At 43.8% G+C, this 25,244-nt stretch overlaps 2 protein-coding genes across 2 annotated transcripts; both read right to left on the reverse strand.

Annotated features, from left to right (window-relative positions):
- Positions 1–819: 819 nt before the first annotated feature.
- Positions 820–10,261, reverse strand: LOC128412586 (collagenase 3-like). Its single transcript, XM_053385699.1, has 6 exons — positions 10,097–10,261; positions 8,537–8,757; positions 8,304–8,449; positions 4,499–4,624; positions 3,219–3,380; positions 820–1,484 (listed from the first exon to the last, which is right to left on the reverse strand). Exons 1-6 carry the CDS (start codon positions 10,199–10,201, stop codon positions 1,471–1,473), a joined length of 774 nt encoding a protein of 257 aa, XP_053241674.1. The 5' UTR covers positions 10,202–10,261; the 3' UTR covers positions 820–1,470.
- A 7,635-nt stretch (positions 10,262–17,896) lies between these two features.
- LOC128412593 (collagenase 3-like) lies at positions 17,897–24,905 on the reverse strand. Its single transcript, XM_053385708.1, has 6 exons — positions 24,762–24,905; positions 22,900–23,120; positions 22,417–22,562; positions 20,250–20,375; positions 19,416–19,577; positions 17,897–18,434 (listed from the first exon to the last, which is right to left on the reverse strand). Exons 1-6 carry the CDS (start codon positions 24,867–24,869, stop codon positions 18,421–18,423), a joined length of 777 nt encoding a protein of 258 aa, XP_053241683.1. The 5' UTR covers positions 24,870–24,905; the 3' UTR covers positions 17,897–18,420.
- Between the last annotated feature and the right edge of the window lie 339 nt (positions 24,906–25,244).

Here is a 25,244-nt window from a genome sequence, read left to right on the forward strand (position 1 = left end):
GGGAAGTCGGGGACCTTCAGTCTCCACAACAGCCTTATGCAGCAAGACCTACCGAGAAGAGTTGCTGTGCTCATTAGGCCTGGCGCTCCTGAGCTGACTTTGTGTCTTCTAATAAAGAGTTAACTTCACTTACTCAGTGTGATTTGTTGCTGGCTCGCTCCTGGCAGTAGGCAAGTCCTAGTTTGGACTGTGTGTATGTATGAAGGAAAGGGACACGGGTGGCACTGTGGGTTAAACCACAGAGCCTAGGACTTGCCGATCAGAAGGTTGGCGGTTCGAATCCCCGCAACGGGGGGATCCCATTGCTCGGTCCCTGCTCCTGCCAACCTAACAGTTCGAAAGCACGCCAGTACAAGTAGATAAATAGGTACTACTCCGGCGGGAAGGTTAACGGCATTTCCGTGGGCTGCTCTGGTTCACCAGAAGCGGCTTAGTCCTGCTGGCCACATGACCCGGAAGCTGTACGCTGGCTCCCTCGGCCAATAAAGCGAGATGAGCGCCGCAACCCCAGAGTCGGCCACGACTGGACCTAATGGTCAGGGGTCCCTTTACCTATGTATGAAGGAAGGGCTGTAGTTCAGTGGCAGAGCACCTGTTTTGCATGCAGAAGATCTCCGGTTCAATTCCTAGCATTTCTGGGTAGGGCTGAAATCCTGGAGAGCTGCTGGCATTCAGTGTAGACAATACTGACCTAGGTAGACTAATGGTCTAACACAGTATAAGGCAGTTTCCTGTTCCCCAAACATCCAGCTCCTGTGCCAGATAACAAACTAACCCTTAAAAATGCTTACAGACATTTTTTTATAAATTAAACTGCTTTATTTGAAGCTTTTTTTTCCGATCCCAAAAGAGCAATACATTAACCGACCGTTCCTTAGCCACTCCTTTGAAGCATAACAGCAAAATTTCCCTTGTGCATTCTCTTTTTAGAGTTACTAGAGATTAAATTTGTTGAAAGGATAATATAACATTCACATTTGCATCATTTCCACCAATTTCCTTAATTTTATTAAAAGAGCAAGGATGTCGATGCCAGAATCACAAGACACTGTAAATATTAAGTTGTCTCCAGTTGTCTACTCAACACAGACCTACTGAAATTGTCGGGCGTGAGTAACTTAGGCACGTTCATTTCAACGAGTCTACTCTGAGTACAATTTAGTTAGATATAATCGGTTGGATTAAGTCTAGCAGAAGTCATTGGCCTTTTAGGGTAATCAGAAACAGGAACCAATTCCCTTAGAACTTATCCTTCAAATCAGGGTAGAAAAAGGTCTGCAAATTTGCATATATATTCTGTCTGCTTTAAGTAATATACATACTTAACTTACAAAGCTTAAGTGATTTTTAAAAAAGATTTCACACTTCCCCATTTTGCAGTTTTGCTTCATTAAAATAACAATTTAAAAAAAGAAATGTAAGGGCAAAATATGGACATTTTGTTTCTTCTGGAACATGTTGTGAGGGGATTCATTTTCTTTTACCTGTGTGGAAGCAATATAAACAAAATTAAATAGAAATTTAGAAAGAGGTATTTTTAAAAATCCATATAGATCACAATGGACAAGATACTCTCAAAGGCATACATTGTGTACATTACAGAAAAGGGAGGAAATTGTTATTGTAGTTAACCAGACTTTTACCTAATAAGGTATTCATAAAAATACACAATATCTTTCCCCCCCTGTTATTTTTTCTACATGGGTACTATTTCTTGTTTCTTCTTTTCTGTGTCTTATCTTACGCTGTGCACTTGCAATTTTGTACTTTTTTATTTTTCAATAAAGAATATAGATAATATCAGATGTAGGATGGTTGATATAATCTTATTCAGTATGTGTCTACTGAAAAGGAAGTCTCATTGAGTTCAGTGGGGCTTGCTCTCAACTGAGTGGGTATAAGATTGCAGACCCTTAATTCTTTAGTGAGAGCATCTCTCCCCCAATCCTAGCCCTCTTGCAGAAGGACGTTCTTAGAGCAACTTTGGACAATCAATCAATCAATCAATCAATCAATCAATATAACAATAGAATTTATATCCTGCCCTTCTCCTCCAAGGAGCCTGTATAGGGTGCAGGCTGCCTTTAAAAGCGGTCTGGAAATTTCAGTTAGTCCTGTAAGATTGCTAACTGGGAATGGGCAATATAAACACAGTGGACAGCATGTTGGGGTGGTGTCACTGACCTGACCTCCCAACAGCTGAGTTGCTGCGGCTTTTTGGGAAGGAGAGGGGAAGGTTGCAGAAAGTTTGGTGCAGTGCAAGAGCATTGCTGGTGTGTTTGTGCTGCGCTGACCTGCCCACCGCCTTGCCCAGCTCCCTCCTTCCTGGTAAGCAGCAGTGACTAACCCGTCGGGAGGTCAGGCGAGCACAGCTGCCCCACCATACAATCCGTTACTGACCAGTGTTTGGTCTTCTTTACTAGGTTCCAAGTCCATTTCTCCTGGAAGGTTTTTGTTCCACCAAGCCATTAGTCAAATGAACTGCTATGCGTTTTATGTAATTTGAAATTTGCAGGAAGGGTTCCTGTGCTGCTGTTCACATGTGCAATTTGGATGGATATTGATTGTTATGTCGATGTTATTGTTCCTTTATCATTTTGGTAGCACCCCCGATTGCTGCACAGACCCACTTTGAATGAAATAAAATGCAAGCCTAATCACTAGTGTGTTCAGCTGGAAAAACTGGCTATAAATGGATTTTTGAGCCCTCCAGGTATCATTTCACGAAACGTAGATTTCGTTTGAGTATTTCTGAACTTGGGGAGATTGGTTATTTTTTGTCTCAGGTTGTTAATTCATTTTACTGCTAGAGTGAGTAAGAACAAGTCATGAACTTCCTAAGCAAAGCCTGTTCCTGAAATAGCTGCTTTTAGCATACATTCAACACGTGTGTTTGTGATCCTTCCATTTCTTTCTTTTTTAATATAATATTTATTAATTTCTTTATTTTTTCCTTTATAACAACCAAATAAAATTTCTTCATCACATATACCTTTGCTCATATTGAGCTTTGACTTCTTCCTGTCTGATCCTTCCATTTCTTGAGCAGTTCCTGTGCTCATCAATAGTTGCATTTTTTAAATGTCACATAATTAATTCATATATTCATCTATATATCTATATATATCAGGCTTCAATTTCTCTATGAAACCACACTAATTGCAGACTTCGTTATAACTAATTTAACATAGGGAAGGAACTTTAGACAGTGAATTTACCGTATAAACTCTGGATTCCGTCCCTGTCGTCATCTGAGAGACGGAAGTTAATTGGGTTCACATAGGAATAGGTAGGATACATCAAAGCGCCACGGACATTTGAATGAGCCAGCCCCAAAGAATGGCCAAATTCATGTGCAGCCACAAGGAACAGGTTGACTTCTAAAACACAGAAAACAACTCAGATGAGCAGTGCGTATTAGCAGGGCCGGTCCTATCATTAGTCAAAGTGAGGCAACTGCCTTGGGCATCTTATGCTGGGAGAGGCAGTATTCCCCTGGACTAAGGCTGTGTACACACCATACATTTAAAGCAGCCTGCCCCAAAAGAATCTTGGAAGCTGTAGTTTACCCTTCACAGAGCTACAATTCCCAGCACTCTGAACCTACTGCAATTCTCAGGACTTTTGGGGGATGGGGAAGGGATGTGCTTTAAATGTATGGCATGTAGGGAGCTGGTGACATTCCACAGAGCATTTTATAAGCATAGCGCAACTGAAGGAGACCCACATGTGTCAAAGTTGCTGTCAGGGATTTTTTTAGATGTGATTCCTGCATTGCGGGGGTGGGACTAGATGACCCCTGGGCTCATCCTGCTCCCTACAGTTGCTAGCAAGTGCTTCTGGAAAGCATACAGATAGGGAGTGTAATCAATAAAACCCCCTTTTCCTGTTGCTCCCTGCCAACTGCTATCCAGTGATTTCTGAATCATGTCTAGAAGCCATTGATAGACTGATCCTCCATGAATTTGCCCAGTTCTCCTTTAGCTGTCTATAATAGGTGCTGTTCTAGGGATGCGGGTGGCGCTATGGGTTAAACCACAGAGCCTAGGACTTGCTGATCAGAAGGTCGGCGGTTCAAATCCCCGCAAAGGGGTGAGCTCCCGTTGCTCGGTCCCTGCTCCTGCCAACCTAGCAGTTCAAAAGCACGTCAAAGTGCAAGTAGATAAATAGGTATCGCTCCGGCAGGAAGGTAAACGGCGTTTCTGTGCGCTGCTCTGGTTCGCCAGAAGCGGCTTAGTGGTGCTGGCCACATTGGCTCTCTCTGCCAATAAAGCGAGATGAATGCTGCAACCCCAGACTCGGTCATGACTGGACCTAATGGTTAAGGGCCCATTTACGTATAGGTGCTGTTACCTGCGCGTGACAGCGAATTCCATGCATGAATTGTATATAAAACTTTGCAGAGTTGTTGTTTTTGAGGGGTCGTATTTGCGCACAACACATTGATGCCCCAACGGGACCCGGCTCACACATTTTGAATATATATATATATATTTACCTCTGTTGGTTTCTGACCAGCGTTCGGCCTCATCGAAGTGGGCATCTCCACCAAGGCCTGGCCCAGGGGCAAAAGCATGAGCCAGAACTCCGCTCCTCCCATCGAAAGGGATGTTGTCACCATGCTCTGAGTTGGAAAGGGAAAACGATGTATTACCAGCAGTTCAGTCTCATCCATTAGTCTTGAAGTACACAGGTTGCAAGGACAGCCTCCCCCAACAAACTCTTCCTGGCTCTGAATTCTCAGCCTTATTCCTTAGCTCAGACTCATTCAACTATGGCAACTTCCGAGTTTGTTGTAACTTCAAGATCTGTCTGCACTATTTGTGTTCGCAGGGGATTTACTTTAAGACCCCCATTACTCAGCGTCTTTGTCCATGCACAATGAATGAAGTAGAGGACTTCATACACTTCTTTTTCTACTGCCCTATTTATGAGCTAATAAGAACTAACCTCCTCCTCTTGATCCCGCCCACCATCACATCTAAGGAAGACTGTTTGAAATTCCTTCTTGTGGACGCAAATCCCCAAATTTCACGTGGGGTGGCAATCTTTATAGTGCAGGCTTTGAAACTTAGGGCTACACTGACTGGGTAGTGGGTCCCAGACCTGGACCTGTTTTAATTCTTTGTATTACCTTTTTAACCAAATGTGCCAAGCCTATTTTGGGGCCATTATATGTTTTATATACATCTGCATTTTAGATTCCCGGTGCTGGCAACTAAATTTTTATATTATTGTTTTAGGGTAATTTAAATGTTACAATGCCCGTAATATCGTTTGAATTCTGTTTTATCAGGTTATTTCTCTCTTGCTTTTTTGTCTTATCTTGCTATGGCTGTATGCTAATGCAATAAAGGTTTGATGACTATTTGTGTTCAGTTGCCCTGCCATGATGAGTTTTATAATGTAATTGTTTTATTATTATTATTTATACTGTATTTTAATAATGCTTAGGTATGCTGCTCAGAGCCATTACATTAAACGGCAGTTAAGAAACAGTAAAAAGAACAACAGCAACAGCAGCAGCAGCAGCAGCAGCAACAACTTAGACTTATTACACCCAATCTCAAAAAAGTCTTTTGGTTTTTGGAATTGCTGTGTGTGGCTTATTTGCTTGTGGAGTTATAGATGTTAAAAGCACAGCTCGTCCAGTTGGAATTTACAGGATTATTATTTTTTTAAAAAATGAAATGGAACAATAGTCCATATAGTCACAGTTTATCATGCCCATTAAGCAACTAAGCATGGGTAAAATCAGCTAGCTCCTACTATAGACTTGCCTTTCTAATAGATTTCCATAGAAAAGTTGTTACTGATGGCAATTTAAACTTGGATCATATATAATGGGGGGAAGGGAAGGGTAGACATCATGTGAAGATTGGCATAAATCTATAGAAGCCGTTTTCCAAAATGGCCACCTGCCATAACCCTGCAGTTCTTTGTACTCCATTTTTGTTCTTAATATCACCCTGTATAATTTGGATACATCAGTAACCCTGGCTGCCTTATAGCTTAACCCTACCTCCAAGTCATTTATGAACAAGTTCAAAAACACCTGTCCTGTCCAGATCCTGGGATCCATTTTTTTTATACATCCAACCACTGTCCATTTAGTCTTAGCCTCTACTTCCTGCCCCTGCACCAATTACTGATTTAGAAGAGGATGTGCCCTTTTATTCCATGACTGCTATGCTTGTCGGAGGTTTCAGCAAAAGCTTTTCGAAAGTCCAAGTACACGGTGTCTACTGGATCATCCTTATCCACAAGCTTGTTGACACGCTCAGATAATTTAGAAAGCTTAGTCATGCTGTATCAACATCACGGCAGCCACTTCCCCATGCCCTTGTCCTATGTCACTCCAGTAGTGTTGACAGAGGAGAAATGTGGGGAGAAAGAATCACATGGCTACTTCCACTGTGAATGTCAGCAGGTGGTAACATACGACCTCATCCTGCAGTCGGGAAATTGGTATGAATGAGTCTGGTGCAACTCAGTACAGAGAAGAATTGTGGCTGGCAGGTCCAGCGTTTGGGGGCAGTTGTCACGGGTGGAGTTTAGATGCAACAAGCTTTGGAGTGCCCCAGGATCTGCTAGTTAGGTAGCACCGGTGAATGGTAGTGTACAGGGCCGGATTTAGGTTTGATGAGGCCCTAAGCTGCTGAAGGTAATGGGGCCCTTTATAAGTCCAGCTTATATTTTGTCAACAGCAAATCGTCACTGTTTTTTGTGTTGAATGTATGCTATATGGTAATGTATGGACCTAATAGGTATCTAAAGCCATTTGCACATAACAAAGTATGTACATCACAGGAGCCTACACAACACAAAACACTGTTGCTGTATGTAGGTTTTATTTTATTTGTTTTTTATCTTATACAGTCAAACCTCCATTTAAGTAACCCTCTGGTTATATAAACTTCAGGATGCGCGTGCGGCAAACCTGGAAGTATTTTACCGCTTGTGCAGAAGCAGTCTGCACATTAGGGCGGTTCATAAAAAACTTTTTTTTGGAAAATGCCTGCTCCAAAGGTCTTATCTAGGAATTATATAGCTATATCAGAAATTTCATGCATATCGGTTAATATCTTGACCCTGCTCCATGAAAATAGCTGTTTACTTGGCCGTTTTCCTATGTCGGGAAGGCTGAAATTTCAATTCAGTGGAGCAGGGTCAAGGTATGCATGAAATTTCAGATATAGCTATACAATCCCTATTGTAGTAAGAAAAGACCTTTGGAGCAGGCATTCCCCCCCCCAAAGTTTTTAATGAACTGCCCTACTGTGCATGCGCAGAAGTGGTCCTCAGGTTGCAGAAACCTCGGGATCTGACCGGACCTCCGGAATGGATCCCATCTGCAACCAGAGGTACCACTGTATTTTGGAAATGTACATCCAGTTTTTCCCCTTTAATTTTTTTGGGGGCCCCCAAGAGAATGGGGCCCTAAGCTATAGCTTGTTTAGCTTATATGTAAATCCGGCACTGGTAGTGTAGCTATAGGGCATCAAACAGGTGTGAATGGCTATACAATTGACCCTGCCCATGTGGCTCTTCTTCGTTCATGCACCCCTGCCCCAGCGCTGTAGGATTGCATCATGGGGGAGTGGCCTCAACCATATTGAGGACAGATTCCTGCAACGATCCCAGGATGGGGCTGTCCTTGGAGATTGTTTGGAGACTGACTCCATGCTCCTTTAGGGCATGATTCTTTGTCTCATAAAAGGCTTTAAAAGGTGAACACTGCATAAACAAGGCATTGCCTCCTATCCACCATGGTCACTGCAATCTGCAGAGGCTTCTTGGCAGTGCTATACACAGTGCCATACACTGAAGAAGTGTGCATACACACGAAAGCTTATACCAAGAACAAACTTAGTTGGTCTCTAAGATGCCACTGCACAATTTTTTGAATTTCTAAAATATATTTTGACTGTGTCAGACCAACACGGCTACCTACCTGAATCTAGTGCCTTGTGTATAGTAATGCAGAAAGGTGTTATATGAACTAAAAGTGACATGAAATTAAATGAAAGCTAAATAGTGTGAACATATATAAAGGCAAAGCTGAACGCGGCTACGTAGCTACGAAACACCTTCCTCTGAAGGTCCTTCATACCAAATTTCAGATATTTCCCCAATACACACACACACACACACACACAGTTTCAAAGGCTTGAGCAAGTTTTTAACGGTTGGGGATATTTTTTTAATTGCATTTCCTCCTGTATAAATAAATAAATATCAGGTTCTCTGAAGAGGTATGAGACATAGACATGAACAAAACACATCAGCCAAGGCAGCCTTACCATTATATGCAAAAGAAATCTCAATATCAGCAGGTCCTGTTGTTTTCCTGAACTGCAGGGGGGTCACATCGCTCCACACCTTAAATGCCTTTGCTATGGCCGCGTCTACCTTGCTTCGAGTCATATCGGGGGTGTAGTTATTAATCCTTTGAGCAGTGGAGGAAAATACGATATTAGTACTTAGCCAATTTATTTATTTTTTGCATTTTTCAGAAAGGTGAAGCTCAGCTAACCTGTAAGTCAGTAAGTTTTTATTCCATCTGTCAGTTCCGAAAGTACGATACTCCAAGACATCTGGCACGCCACATCTGGGCTGATCCATTACCTGCACAGTCTCTGTGTCGATCTTTCCTGTTACCTTCAAGTGAAAGAATTCCTGCATTTGTCTGATTTGTTCTTCCAGGGTATGCTTCAATACTTTTTTCACAGCTGGGAAAAACCTGTTCAGGTAAGCCTGGAATAAAAAAGGGACCATTTAGTTTGGATCTTTAAGAACATGTGAAGAGCCTGGTCTCACAGTGGCCAGCTAGATGCCTATGGTAAGCCGGCAAACAGCATTCTCTCAACTTCTTCCCATTCTGGCTCCTTGCTTGCTCATTGTTTATCCTCTGAACATGCCAGTTCTCTCGCTGGCATTTATTTTTAAGTCTAATCTACATTCCAATCACCCTCCTCCATCTATTGCTTAAAAAAAGAATACAGCACCTGCAGTGATTTTCAAAAAAAGCACAGAACAGAGAGAAACCATTTGTTGCATTCTGTGTACAGAAGTCATAGAAAGAAGTCCAGTAATGAAAACATTCCTCAAAATTAGGGATGGAAGGGAAATTCAATTCACTTTGCACTTAAAGGCGAATCTACCTAATTCACAGTTTCCCAAACAATATGCAACCCAAAACCCAGCTATGAGAGCCAGTGTAGTATAGTGGTTAGAAAGGGTGGACTAAGACATGGGAGGCTAGGGTTCAAATCTCCCCCTCGGCCATGTAGATAACTGGGTGACCTTGGCTAGTCGCTGCCTCTCAGCCTCACCTGCCTCACAGGGTTGTTGTGGGGGGTAAATGAGGAGGGGGAGAACAATGTATGCCACTTTGAGCTCTTTGGAGAAAAAGGTGGGATATAAATGTGATAGATTAGATGACGGGAGAGAGAGAGAGAGAGAGAGAGAAGATACAATTTGCTATTCTCTGAATTTTGCAATGCAATGCTTCAGTCAAATACAAAAATGAATATATTAATAAAAAGACTATGCAAAAAGACATTATATTAGGAAAAAAATCTTTACAAATTCATGTCTAGTATGCAATACTATTACAGTGGTACCTCGGGTTAAGTACTTAATTCGTTTCGAAGGTCCGTTCTTAACCTGAAACTGTTCTTAACTTGAAGCATCACGTTAGCTAATGGGGCCTCCTGCTGCTGCCGTGCCGCCGGAGCACGATTTCTGTTCTCATCCTGAAGCAAAGTTCTTAACCTGAAGCACTATTTCTGGGTTAGCGGAGTCTGTAACCTGAAGCGTATGTAACCTGAAGCGTATGTAACCCTAGGTACCACTGTATTATTATTTTTAATGTATACATTAGGAGAAATCAGCAATAACATGCTGATGAATCTCCGTGAAGACTTGAAAATTTGCAAACTTATGTGGAAATGTGGAGAACTAGATTTAAGACTGGAAAAATGAGAAACCTAAATTGACAGATTTGCCCATCTCCCTACACCACATAACAGCAGCAGTTCCCTTGCTCTATAGTTCTATGGCATTATCTGTTAACGCTGTGATGGCTACATACCTCAATGAATTTCAGATCCTTGATTTTCAATGCCGGATTCTGAACTGGAAAGGTGGAGATGCAAGGCAGCAGCATCACAGCCCACAGGAGCACCACATGCCTCATAGTGGAGGTTGCTGAAAGGTTGCCTGCACCAAAAGGAGAAAGCCTTTGGTGTATCGCATCTTGGAGCCCAAATGGGCAAGCTTATATATGCCTGACCAGTGTGGCATGTTGTAAAAATCCAGGTGACTCACTTTATGGCACTCGCCTGCTTTTTGTGTGTGAATGGCTCTGGATGGTCAAATGTCACAACTCCAAAATGATTACGAGGAAACATTAAAGGCATGTCTTTCCTCCCCTCCTCCTCCTTGTTGACATTTCCACTGATGTCATTTCGCTTTGTCCCCATCCCATCTTTCCTTTCACTCTCTAAAACCACAGGACATAGGGAAGTTGGCCCTTCTAAATCCACCCAAAGCATCTACTGTACGACCCCACCCTCTTTGGCTTGCCCAATCTTCTTTGTTTGCCGCTGAGACGCATTGCGACATTGTCTTCTGCGTTGTCTAGCTTTCCAGGTGGCGCACTGAAAAGCAGGTGACTCGTCCACAGCTTAGGCTGTGTGGTTAGAATTCTGCACTTTCGGAAAGGTTTCTGTCGAAGGGGTTCCGTCTGAGGATCCGCTGTCAGTCGAAACGCTGGAAATCTAGAAGGGGCTGGCTGAAATGGTTGTTGTAACAAGCTTCCTCCCAGAGCACAAGAACAGGCCAAAGGCCCATCTTGTCCAGTATTCTGTTCTCACAGTGGCCAGCTAGATGCCTGTGGGATGTTCACAAGAAGGACATGAGCTCAATTGCACTAATTAATTAATTAATTAATTAATTAATTATACCCAGCCCATCTGGCTGGGTTTCCCCAGTCACTCTGGGCCAACAGAATATTAAAAACACAATAAAACATTACGATCAAACATTAAAACATTAAAAACTTTTCTAAACAGGGCTGCCTTCAGATGTCTTCTAAAAGTCAGGTAGTTGTTTATTTCGTTGACATCTGGTGGGAGGGCGTTCCACAGGGCAGGCACCACTACTGAGAAGGCCCTCTGCCTGGTTCCCTGTAACCTCACTTCTCGCAGTGAGGGAACTGCCAGAAAGCCCTCGGCGCGGGATCTCAGTGTCCAGGCAAAGCGATGGGGGTGAAGATGCTCTTTCAGGTATACAGTGGTACCTCGGGTTAAGAACTTAATTCATTCTGGGGGTCCGTTCTTAACCTGAAACTGTTCTTAACCTGAGGTACCACTTCAGCTAATGGGACCTCCTACTGCCACCACACAATTTCTGTTCTCATCCTGAAGCAAAGTTCTTAACCTGAGGTACTATTTCTGGATTAGGGGAGTCTGTAACCTGAAGCATCTGTAACCTGAGGTACCACTGTACTCCCTCCTCCTGTGGTTTTCAGAGGCCCATTGCCTCCGACAGTGGAGCCCTCATAGCTAGCAACCACTGGTAGCCTTACTGTATATGTCAGCTTTAGTGCCAAGGAGAGGGGTGTCCCTTGAATTGTGCTACTTCCTTTTTTGAGAGCCAGTGTGGTGTAGTGGTTAAGAGCGGTAGTCTCGTAATCTGGGGAACCGGGTTCGCATCTCCGCTCCTCCACATGCAGCTGCTCGGTGACCTTGGGCTAGTCACACTTCTCTGAAGTCTCTCAGCCTCACTCACCTCACAGAGTGTTTGTTGTGGGGGAGGAAGGGAAAGGAGAATGTTAGCCGCTTTGAGACTCCTGAAGGGGAGTGAAAGGCGGGATATCAAATCCAAACTCTTCTTCTTCTTCTTCTTCTTCTTCTTCTTCTTCTTCTTCTTCTTCTTCTTCTTTTTTTGGCCAAACAATTTCTATTAGTTTTCCAGATGAGTTGTTCCACTATCCATTGCACTTTCCATGCAGTGCTCACAATTAAATTGGATGCTTGTATTCTTATTGCTGCCTTTGTATCTGGGACACACTCACCGTGAAAATGGCTACAGCTTCTTCTTACTACTATTGCTGCTGCTGTCATATTTGGGACATGCTCATCTTCTTTTCCACAAGACCCCCTTTAAATATTCTTTGAGAGGGACCTAAAAGCAGTGGACTTAAAGCACACAAGAGCCTCGGAAGATCCCTACTAGATCAGATCAAAGATTGATCTAGCATCATGATTTCTTCAAAGACCAAGTTGATGCCTTAGGACAGGGATCTGCAGGTGTCTATGTGCCTTCCAGTAATTCTTACGATACCTCTGGAACAGAAAAGCTCTTCTTATGTTCTTAATTATACATTAGAGGGGTCAATGGTTTGTCTCTATCTTCATCATTTGTCTTTCTGGAAATTAAACACAGATGCTACTGATTTCCTAATATTTTCCATGTAGACGATTGACCTTCAGCTGGTGGTTGTGAATGGCGGAAAGCACCAATGCCACAGCCGCCATTTTTATTTTTTTTAAAAGGGAAAGAAAGAGAATTATGGAGAGCATAAGGAGGCTTAATTTAGCAGTGACTTAACTTATCCCCTTGATTTCAAGGGCTCTTAAGCATTTTGAATTTTCTGGGGCCATGGACCCCACTATAAGTTGTTCCAATGTTGCAGTTTCCCTAGTTTCAATGGTAGACTACAGGCCTTAAAGAGTTGAAGGCAAGTGATAGAGATTAGACATTTCAGGGGTTTTTTTGGTCAGCTTTGGTGGCATTCTGACTCAAGGTAAGCTCATAATTTAGATAAAGCCAAATGGTGAGTGTCTGTATCTGGTGTCTAAACAATCTCTGAACCATCTTGTGGGAACCAGACTGTTTTAATTACCTACCATCTGAATGAGATTTGGAAAATCCTTTCCTCACAAGGAAGTGCTGGGGATTAAGTTACTTCAAAAAGAACAACAATGTGCCCTTCAGCTTTATTTGTTTTGGGAAAGTTAAATGTTCATGCTTAAACTTTAAATTATTAACAGTTGCATTGTTTCATCCATTGATTTGTATGCTGTGGAATACCTTTCAACAATGCGAAGAAATTGATTTTTTAATTAATTTGTTTAAAAATACCACAATGACTAATTATTCTGGCATTTCAATCTAAGCAGTGATGTGATGTGCTTATGATCACTTTGGAAACGACAAGTCTGATTTACAAAGAACGCTTCTGTGTAGGAATGAGAGTAGGCAGGAATGTGTAGGTTTTCATCTTAGGGTGGTTGTAGAAGTATGCAGTTCACTCTGGGAAATAACAAGTGATCACAGGTAAACAGCTGAGTTATATATGGAGTGAATATTCCTTCCTTCCTTCATTCATTTATATTGTGCCTTTTTCTAAATGGCCTAGAGGCACTAGTACAGCATTAAAATGCTACAAAAAGAACAATAAGCCTACTAAGAATGCACCAGGAAATAGCTAGGGTTGCCATATTTCAAAAAGTGAAGATCCAGACACAAGTTGTTGAGCTTTTTTGGGAAGAAATCTCAAAAGGAAGAAGTTTTTGCGCTTTTCTTAAAATGAAATTTGCCAAAATCTACACTTCTGACATGGGTTGCCATACGTCTGGATTTTCCCCAGATGTTGTTTCCAATGGCTGAATCCTGGCTGTGTCTGGGAAATTCCGGATGTTTGGCAACCCTAAAATAGCTCACTCACATACACACACACACACACACACAGAGAGAGAGAGAGAGAGAGAGAGAGAGAGAGAGAGAGAGAGAACCAGCACAGTGGGAAACTAAAAGGCATTTCAAATATTAGGAGGAGCATGAGAGAACAAGATGACTACTAAAATTAGCTAAGAAAGCATGAGGTGTCGTAGTCTAACAAATTCTGAAGGGCACCGCGTCAGTTACCTCTGTGTTTAGGCCTGGGGAACAGCATTTTGGTGAGCATGCTGAAAAACCTCTCTTTAAGATGGCTAGCACCCTCTCACCTCACAGAACAAATGTTACCAGAAACAGTTCTGGTTGCCTCACCTCGGAAAGGATATTGTAGAGATGGAAAAGATTTAGAGAAGGTGACATGACAGAAGTTTATAAAACCATGCATGTCTTGGAGAAAGTGGGTAGAGAAATGTTTTCTCACTCTCTCATAACACTAGACCTCGTGGACATCAAACTAAGCTGATTGTTGGAAGACTCAGGACAGATTGAAAAAAGTATTCCTCCATGCAGAGCATTGTTAAATTATAGAACTCGCTTCCCCAGGAGGCAGTGATGGTCACCAACTTGGATGGCTTTAAAAGTTGATTAGACAAATTCTTGGAGGATAGGGCTATTGATGGCTACTAGACATAATGGCTATGTTTTGCCTCCATGGTCAGAGACAGCAATGCTTCTGAATACAGTGGTACTTTGGGTTAAGTACTTAATTCGTTCCATAGGTCCGTTCTTAACCTGAAACTGTTCTTAACCTGAAGCACCACTTTAGCTAATGGGCCTCCTGCTGCTGCCACGCCGCCAGAACATGATTTCTGTTCTCATCCTGAAGCAAAGTTCTTAACCTGGAGCACTATTTCTGGGTTAGCGGAGTCTGTAACCTGAAGCGTATGTAACCCGAGATACCACTGTACCAGTTACTGGAAACTGCAGGAAGGCAGATTGATCCAGCAGACTCTCCTAATGTTCTTTTTTCATGCAGTGGTCCAGTTAGATCCTTGACAATGATCTTAGAGGACCATGTGCATTTTATTAGTGGTGTGATTTGTGAGGAGAGGTAGGGCCTGAAAGACCTACATTGGCTCCCAGCACGTTTCCGAGCACAATTCCAAGTGTTGGTGCTGACCTTTAAAGACCTAAATGACCTCGGCCCAGAATACCTGAAGGAACGTCTCCACCTCCATTGTTCAGCTGAGGTCCAGTGCCGAGGGCCTTCTGGCAGTTCCCTCACTGTGAGAAGTGAAGTTACAGGGAACCAGGCAGAGGGCCTTCTCGATAGTGGCACCCACCACTGTGGAACGCCCTCCCATCAGATGTCAAGGAAATAAAGAACTACCTGACTTTTAGAAGACATCTGAAGGCAGTCCTGTTTAGGGAAGCTTTTAATGTCTGATGTTTTATCATATTTTTAATTTTCTGTTGGGACCCTCCCAGATTGGCTGGGGAAACCCAGCCAGATAGGTGGGTTATAAATAAATTAATTCTTCTTCTTCTTCTTCTTCTTCTTCTTCTTCTTCTTCTTCTTCTTCTTCTCCTTCTCCTCCTCCTCCTCCTCCTCCTCCTCCTCCTCCTCCTCCTCCTCCTCCTCCTTCTTCTTCTTCTTCTTCTTCTTCTTCTTCTTCTTCTTCTTCTTCTGGGCCAGTGACATCCTCCTGGTCACAATGTGCTTGCCAGGACACAGATGAGGCAAGGCAGCAAGGTTGGGAGAATTCTGGACTGGTGCCACCAAAACAGGCCTTTCCTCACTGCTACCTATCAGGAGAACACCACCGCCTCTTCTTCTGCCCCATCTCCAACCATGAACCACTGTAGCTTAAATCACGGCACCATCTTGACCCGAAAATTGATTGTGCTTCTGTTGCCCACATTGATTTGAGATAAAGCACCACCCTCTGGTAGAAAATGATTTTATATTATCTAAGTGAAGATAATAAAGTGAGCACCTGCAACTATGAACACACCTAGCTGGCTGCCACCTGAACATAACATTTGTTTTTAAAAGAAGGATGTTGCGGCAACCAGCGTTGGCGTATCTGGGTGCTGGCATGCCCAGGCTGACTCTGGTGATGATTTCTGACCTCTTTGCTGCTTCCCCCATCATTTGACCCCCTCTGGATGGTCATTCGGGATAGCTCAGTCGGCAGAGCATGAGACTCTTAATCTCAAGGGTCAATACCCACATTGGGCAAAAAGACTCCAGGATTGCAGGGGGTTGGACTAGATGACCCTCGTGGTCCCTTCTAACTCTAGAATTCTATGATTTTGGGGGAGGCTCTAGGCTATACTGCCCTGGACTCTGAGGCCTAGCCCCTAGTGGAATGCCCTGTGTAAATACTGATGAATCAGAAATAATAATAATAATGTTTCCTGCCTTGCCCTTCCTGTTTATAACCAGCACAGTCTGTATCCACCATATTTGCTCTTGCATTAACTATTAGGCATTAGCACATTTCCTTGATCTCAGATGAAAATGATCTGCACTCTTATTTCGTGCTAAATGCTTCACACCAGATCTTGGTGGCTGCCCATTGTTCTGCCTGCAAGCAAACATAAGGCTTTGAGGTTTATCCAGGAAGTTGTGGTGCCTTGCCTGAAGGAAAGAAGATGTTTGTTCTTGGTCTTGGATGACTCTCAGATGACCCCTTCTCTCTGGACATTGCACAACGTTACGGCAGGCGGCTATATAAGAACACAGGAAGATCTCTGCTGGCTCAGGCCAAAGGTTCTGGCCATTTAGTCCATTGGCCAACTAGATGCCCTAATCTAATGGAAAGTTCACAAGCAGTACCCATGTGCAACAAGCACTGTCCCTATTCGTCAATCCCAGCAGCGGCATGTTGCCTTTGAGGCTGGAAGTATTTGTAGTCATTGTATAATCTGTCTTTCAAAAGTAGTAAACAGGTGAAATAGAGGTGTAGGTATATTGCAATTTTCTTGCATGGATAGAAATATTCCCTGGGTGACTTTATGATCAGAATGCAGTAACAGCTCATTAATTTCATTGCACCTGAGGGGTTTCCCCCCCCCCCAAAAAGCAGCAGGAACCACATTAACTCTTATAACTTATAATTTAGCAGAAGTGCTAAATCACGTTTTGCGCATGCGCAGAAGGCCAAATTGCAACCTGCGCATGTGCAGACACGCAGATGCGGGTTGTGAATGCTGTGGGTTGCAAACGTGCATCCCACATGGATCACGTTCGCAACCCGAGCGTCCACTGTATAAAGACAAGGAAAAGTTTTTTACAGTCCTTTTTTCATTTCAATCTTTACAGAGAGAGGCTATAGAACCCAGCCTCTTGGATAATGGTGTTGTCCTGAGTGAATCTCCATCCCCCATCTCTCCCACTTCCTCATTCGTCATCATCATCATCTCCTCTACGGGTGCCACTAAGTGCCCTCTGTCTTTGAGCTCTTTGCTCTCCTACTTTTAAGGCTCGCCGGGTTCTGGGAGATGGAGGGTCTAGAATGCCTTCTAATGACAACGTGTCAGTCAGGTGTTGCTCTGGATCTTCCATGATTTCCCAACTTTCCCCCTCAGCTGTCTCTGAGCTGCAACCTCCCTTAAACCACTGTACAGTCTTCCACTTCCTCCTCCCTGGAAGGTCAGGATGGAGAGGCTGTCTTCACCATTCCTTCTGTCCCCTGACAGGCAGCTAAAAACACTAAGGTTTTCAGCAGAGCTCCTTCTTTGAGTCCCTCCATCTTTGAAGGTGTTGGAAGTTATTATGGGTAAAGGGATTTCACAGTGGCTGGGCAACCACTGGCCAGAGGGCAGAATGTGGGTCTCCAGGCCTCTCTGTCTGGCCTGTGAAACTCTCTCCAGTCTTTGCTCCTCATTGGGTCAAATGGTTTTACATAACTGGAATATGTCCTTAAACTCTGATAATGCCTCTTGCTTATGGAGGATAAAGTGTGATGAAACTAGCCCAATAAAGACTACATTCATTGCTCCGCCCACTGTTAGCTCTGGCCCTGCCCACCACTGGAATGTGGCCCTTGGAAGGTTCTCCAGAAGGAACTCTGGCCCTCTGCTTTAGTTCTGGTTTGTAAGCTGTGCCACAAACTTGCTTGAATAGTGAGGTAGAAATTTCCGCAAAAAATGTTATGTAAATAAATAGCACAAATTTAAGATATTTTGCTTTATTATTAAAAAGGGCTTTCCTGCCCTAAAACAAATGTGAACTAAACAAGGTGGAAATAGTTCATGGTGTTGAAACACATAATTGGTTCGTCCGTTACAACCCAGTTTGTGGGTGGAACTGAACAGAGAACTTTAAAAAAACAGCCTTTCTTTGTGTGTCAAAGTTGATCAGGCCTGAGACACACAGCACAATGTTTTCTTTGCAAAAGGTAACACAATGATATCAGGACAAGCAACCAGACCATAACCCGGAGTCTTCCTTTGCAAGCGAATACATAGATAAATAACCAGGCAGAAAATAAAAGTTCAAAGCTTCATCACCTAATTAAGTATTGCAGATTTTAGGACTTTTTCTCCCTTGTAAAGGGAAGCCTTGGAAAAGGGGAATAGAGACTAGAGTGAAGAAATTCCCCTATATGTGAATATATCGTAAACATAAATGTCTCTAAGTTGGCCCTGGTGCTACTTCTTGTTAGGGTTGCCAAAGATGTTTAAAGATACAAGATGAATTTTATCCGTGATGCTTTGAGGGTTTCACTTTGGCAGTCCTGAGGAAGAAAAATAAGGATATTTAAGAGACAATAAATAAATTATGCAATTAAGTTAAAATATCCAAGGAAATACTACCAATATCTACACAAGTATCTTCAGACAAAATTTGCTCAGTAAGGAAATATAGGTTTCCACCCTTATTTCTCATTCATACCAATGGGGCTGTATAGATGTATAGGATTGCAGACTTACTATATTTTATGTTTGGTTTTAAGTCTTGTGGACACAGCCATAAGACTTCTGTACGCAGTATGAAAAATTTCCCTTTTACCCTGTATTCAGTTTTGTGGTGTGTGGTACCAGTAAGTATACTACTACTACTACTACTACTACTATTTCCATTATTAATTAATTAATTAATTAATTTTATTAATATTCTGGGTGGCTCCCAACAGAATATTAAAAACACAATAAAACCTCAAACGTTAAAAACTTCCCGAAACAGGGCTGCCTTCAGATGCTTTCTAAAAGTCAGATAGTTGTTTATTTCTTTGACATTTGGTGGGAGGGCGTTCCACAAGGCAGGCGCCACTACCGAGAAGGCCCTCTGCCTGGTTCCCTGTAACCTCACTTCTCACAGGGAGGGAACTGCCAGAAGGCCCTTGGAGGGAACTGCCAGAAGGCCCTCGGAGGAGGACCTCAGCGTCTGGGTTGAATGATGGGGGTGGAGACTAAGTGGCCCAACATGAGCAAGTGGGATTAGTGCCTCTTCCAATGATAATGTGCTAGCCAGTGATGCTCCCCAGCCAATACATTATTGCATGGTGGGCACTATATGCAACAATGGAAAGTTAGATGATGGTCAATTTCCGTGGACCAAAAAGAAGATCCGTTTTCCTACATATTCTTACAGCTTTGCATAGATCTCCTTTGCTTCGCGGAAGCCACTGAAATTAGCTTGAGGTTATAGGGTTGGGAGGGGAGTCCGATTAATATGGAATTAATTGTGGGAAACAAGATTATTCACAGGAACTTACCGTATAATCTCTGAATCCTTTGCCTGTCGTTGTTTGGGAGGTTGAAGTTATTTGGGTTCACAAAGGAATAGGAAGGGAACATCAAAGAACCACGGACATTCGAATGGCTCAGTCCCAAGGAATGGCCAAATTCGTGTGCAGCAACAAGGAATAGGTTGATTTCTAAAAGATAGAAGAAGAAGAAAAAAAACAGGGAAGGGAGTAAGGTGAGTGTCAAGTACGTATTCCAAGGGGATATATGGTGGCATGTGTCCACCTCCAGCCCACAGACACATTCCCCATGGCACATGTTGAAAAGTGAAAATACTGCACATAGAAAACTGTCATAGGGACATAACAATAGCCTGCTAGATCAACTCAAAAGCTCATTTAGTCAAGTATCCTGTTCTCACGGTGGCCAACCAGGAGGGAGCCCCATTCAATTCAATGGAACTTACTTCTGGGGTAGCTATGACTAGGATTGAGTTGTTGGTTCTGATCCTCATATCAGAATTCAGAAATAAAAATTGTCTGAATCATCCCTAGGGGCACCTAGAACTTGGAACAACCTCCCTAGAGGGGCGTGCCTGACCCCATCACTGCTCACTTTTGGACAAGCAGTGAAAGGGGTATTATTCCAGCAGGCATTTTCAGGTTACCGCTTTTCTCAACTGACTTTTGTTGATTTGCCTAATATTTTGTCATTGCTGTGCATTTATCTCTGTAAGGTCTATTTTATAACGATTTGATTGTTGCTTGTGCTTTCAAGCTGCCTTGTTACACTGGGGGTTGGGAAAGGCGGAACAGAAATGAAACTAACCAACCAACAGAAACGCTCAGCAGGAAATTGCTTACCTCTGTTGAATTCCGAAAAGCGCTCGCTGTCATCAAAATGAGCATCTCCCCCTATGCCTCGTCCAGGAAAATAGGCATGAGCCAACGTCCCTCCTCTTCCATCAAAAGGAGAACCATCGCCATGGGCTGCATTTGAAAGGAAGTAACAGCTACTGTCAGCGCAAAACTTGCAGTTAGGTTAGCAGTCACAATACACTGACATTTTCCGCCTGCTCGTGTAGCCCCAATCACCCTGCGGCTATTTGGCTCTCCAAATGGCCATGTATGGACACCATATGGTTCCCCTCCTGATTGGTATTTCATTGTAGGTATATTCTGCAGCAAGTTCTTGTCTCAATAACAAGGCATCTGTGGTGGATTCATTCAGCTTTATTAGTTGAATCTATACTGGACCCTGCTTAGCTTTGCAAATATGCTAGCAGTTTTATTGCTGCACCACTAGGAGGACCTGAGATGCTGCCATAGCACATTATGGTTGTCCAGAGGGGCTCTAGCACAACAAAAGCAGAACCAAACATTTGTAGTATGAAAAGGAAGTTATGGAGTATGCCATGGCAGGAAAGAAAGCGGCACGAGTAACCCAAAACTTTTTCAGGTACAAACAGTCTTGAAAGCAGACTCAGGTGTGACCACACCAATAGCATCATGAGCACATATCACCATGAGCGCACATGAAAAAGGCTGTCTGCAGACGCTCCATATCAGTGGCAGCAGTGGCGGCAGCGATTAAACCTTCGGATGAATGCACTGTTCGTTGTGCTTCCACAACTCATGTTTCCAAAGAATTAGGAATGCCTGAGTAAACGGAGTGATAGGACTAGACTGGGGAGAAGTCAATGTGTCCTCCAGATGTCATAGGAAAGCAATTGCTGCCATCCCTGATCACTGATGCTGCTGCTGGACGGGACTGATGGGTGTTGGAGTCCCACAACATTGGGACGGTCACAGGTCTAGGTGGTGGTAGTTGCTTTTTGGGGTGGCGGTTTTGGGATATATATATTTTGCTCCTCACCGACCCACTTCCTTTTTAAACAGAACTATACTGTCTCTGTTGGGATGCGGGTGGCGCTGTGGTTAAATCACAGAGCCTAGGGCTTCCCGATCAGAAGGTCAGTGGTTCGAATCCCCGCGACGGAGTGAGCTCCCGTTGCTCGGTCCCTGCTCCTGCCCACCTAGCAGTTTGAAAGCACGTCAAAGTGCAAGTAGATAAATAGGTACCACTCTTGCGGGAAGGTAAATGGCGTTCCGTGTGCTGCGCTGGCTCGCCAGATGCAGCTTGTCACGCTGGCCACGTGACCCGGAAGTGTCTGCGGACAGCGCTGGCTCCCGGCCTCTAGAGTGAGATGAGCGCACAACCCTAGAGTCTGGCAAGACTGGCCCGTACGGGCAGGGGTACCTTTACCTTTTTATACTGTCTCTAACTGAGCTAAAGGGACCCCTGACCATTAAGTCCAGTTGTGGGCGAGTCTGGGGTTGCAGCTCTCATCTCACTTTATTGGCCGACGGAGCTGGCGTACAGCTTCCGGGTCATGTGGCCAGCATGACTAAGCCGCTTCTGGCAAACCAGAGCAGCGCACGGAAACGCTGTTTACCTTCCCGCCAGAGGGGTACCTATTTATCTACTTGCACTTGGACATACTTTCAAACTGCTAGGTTGGCAGGAGCAGGAACCGAGCAATGGGAGCTCACCCCGTCACGGAGACTCGAACCAACAACCTTCTGATCGGCAAGCCCGGTAAGCTCAGTGGTTTAGACCACAGCGCCACCCGCATCCCTCCTAACTGAGCTAGTTAGGGCTTAATTTTTTTCATAAGGACTGACAGGTTCTGGACAGCACTAATGTTAAGGATAGGGCCGGCTTGACTATTCCTCAGGTTGAAACAATCAGCTCAGGTTTGAATGGTGCAGCAAGCATTTTTAAAGTATTAGCCCTAGTAGAGGCAGGGAGCACCATTGCAAAACATATTTGCCCCTGTTTATGGACAAAGAAGGCTACTTAGAATTGGATCAGTGAAAGCATCTCCCCCCCCCCATGGTTAACTCAGAGACAATTTTCTGATGACTGTTCCCAAGTAATGCTCCAGAAAAGGCCCCACTCACTCTATGTGTTAAAAAAAATAATGTTCATGTTTTATTTGGGTATTTCATAAATATAAACATTCCTTACCACCAGTCGCAAACCAGATTTCAATATCAGCAGGTCTGGAAGTTCTCCTGAACTGCAATGGGGTCACGTCGCTCCACACCTTGAATGCCTTTGCTATTGCCTCTTCCACCTTAGACTTCGGCATATCTGGGGTGTAGTTATTAATCCTGTGAGCAACAGGGAAAACCAAAATATTAGTATCCAGGAAATGTCACTTCTGATATGTTATGTACTGAAGTTCTCACCCTGGGCCAGCAGGGTTATGCAAATAAGGGATCGAAAGTGACATTCAGTGATTGGATAGTTTTAGAAAGTTGTTACAGTAACGTTGTACTGGAGCTCTATATAAGCAAGCTGACTGAACCCTTCAGTTCAGTTCTGTCCCGGCCTGTGAATAAACAAGAGCTGTTTGAAGAATCGCTGTGTCATCTGATATGTTCACCCACAACTTAACATGATATTTCAAAGGGAGAGAAAGAGAGAGGAGACTTTAGCGGGGCTAACCTGTACGTCAGCAATGTCTTTCCCCATCTTACTGCAGATTTTTCTGAGATATCTGAGACTCCACACCGAGGTTGCTCCATTGTTGCCATCGTTTCTTGGTTCATTTTCCCAGTGACAGTCAAATGAAAGAAACTCTGCATTTGTCTGAGCTTCTCCTCTATGCTTTGACCGCCACTTTTAAGATGTGATGATGATGATGGGAAGTACTTATCGAGATAAGCCTGTACCACGAAGCAAGAAAGCCAAATTAAGAGCCCTTCATCATGCATTTATTGCACCTTGCAAATGACATTTTACTGATGGTGTGGTGGAGGCACCTGGGCCAGACATTTGAGTTGTTTCCTTTCCTCCAGGAAAATGAAAGGTTTTCATCGGCAGAACGGTGTGGGAAGTGATTTCTTTTGGCAATCTCCCTCCCTTCGCACCCTCTCTGGAAGGTCCTCTAACCCAGGATGATATGCACACCAACACATAAAATCCTGCCTACAATAAGAACATAAATACGGTGCAATTTTATAAAGCACATTGTGTTGTGGCCTCCACCAATCATCTCAATAAACTCTGTGCCTTTCGAACGGTGATGGAAATATGATACTAAGGGGGACCAATGGTACTTCCAATTGGATGGCATTCCACCATTGGGACAGCCTCGCATCATCTTGTAACAGGCAGTGCCCATCACTGGTACCACCAGAATGCCCTTCGCCACTGATCTTAAGCCTAAGCATTCAAGGAGATAAGGGGCTCCACCAAATATTTGGGTCCATGACATTCAGGGGTTTTGTAGACCAGAGTAACACCCTCAGATCAGGTCCAGTAGCATAAAGTCAACTGGTATTATCAGAAGGATGCTGTCCCATTAAGGCAAATGGAGAGCTGCCCCACCAATCCCCAGGCTGCCCTTGGTCAATCTTCTGCCTCCTTATTTACAACCAGCTGTGGGGCTGCTCTGCCTGCCATTGGCTCTGGCTCCCCCCACTGTTGGTCTTGTGCCTTACCAGCCCCAATGGGCAGCAGCCACTGCTGGGTGTTACATGGCTCCACTTTGGGATACTGTACAGCAACCAGGCTGCAGCATTATTCACCAGCTGCAGCTTCTGGATCCCCTTTAAGAGCATTGCAGCAATCCAGTTGTGATCACCATGTTTGATTAATGTGTTTGTCTCATTTGCATATAACCCGGGGGGTGGGGGGTGGGTGTGGTGGAGAGAGGAGTCCCATTTCAACATGAAAAGGGACTTATCAGTGAGAGGAGCTGAACTTTCTTCCCCTGCTTAACTCCTCCGTGCTCTGTTGCCCCTGCCACTTTGGTCCAAACTCTGCAAAAATGGCCTATTTGTTCGAATAATGTAATGACAATGATCATGGCAGGATCAGACCCCCACTATAAACACACATATGTAGATGCATGGCTGCCGCAGTCATATCTAGGTTGGCTGTAGTTTGGACAAATTAGACCACCACATCCTTTTCAATTAAAGTTTGTGGGTGCAACCAATTCCATTGCAAATCTCAATTTCAGACTAGGACTGTGGATTGAAGGCAGCTGCTGTTGCTGCCTTGCAGTAATTAGGTGGGTCTGGCCTTGGTCAGTGCCTGGATGGGAGATCATGTGACAAAGACCACTATACATTTATTTATTGAATTTACATCCCACCCTTCCTCCCAAAGGAGCAGAGAGCTGCAGCTTTATGTTGGAAGAGATGGTGTACACCTAGAAGCAACAGGTCACGTGCTGCCCACAAACATTTACATCCATCCTTCACAGCAACATAATACATGATTAAAAATAAAGCCTTCCCTACAATATAGTGGCAGGACAGCTGTTATTTACTGCCGATAAAAGCTTTGACGTCACATACCTCTACAAACTTCATATCCTCAACGCTCTGTGCTTCAGGGTCGTGAGCTATTGGGACAGCCAAGCTGTAAGGCAGAAAAAGTGCCATGCAGATCAGGGCACCGTTCATTGTGGATCTTATTGAAGGACCTGTATCAGAGGAGAAGATCTTCAGCCTGTGATGTCTGCCAACAGCACATGGAACCTTTATATAGAGACATTGCACATCTGGTGGTAGCCCCCACTGACTCATGCCATGTTGTCACATTGTCTGTGGCTTTGTGAGTTTATGTCATACTTTTATTTTTTTGGGGGGGAGGGGGAAACATGAAGTGGTAACTCTCTAAAGGAAAAACCCCCACCGCTCCTCGAGTGTCAGTCTTACATAGGAAGCAACCTACCTTATTCCTCTTTATTGCGTTGTCAGCTGAAACCTCAGAGTAACAAGGAGACTTCCCCAAACCCATCTGCAGACAATTCCTTTGCTAGAGAGATGGTCAGCTGA

This window comes from Podarcis raffonei, chromosome 4 (genome assembly GCF_027172205.1).
Source record: "Podarcis raffonei isolate rPodRaf1 chromosome 4, rPodRaf1.pri, whole genome shotgun sequence".
NCBI classification, from domain to species: Eukaryota; Metazoa; Chordata; class Lepidosauria; order Squamata; family Lacertidae; genus Podarcis; species Podarcis raffonei.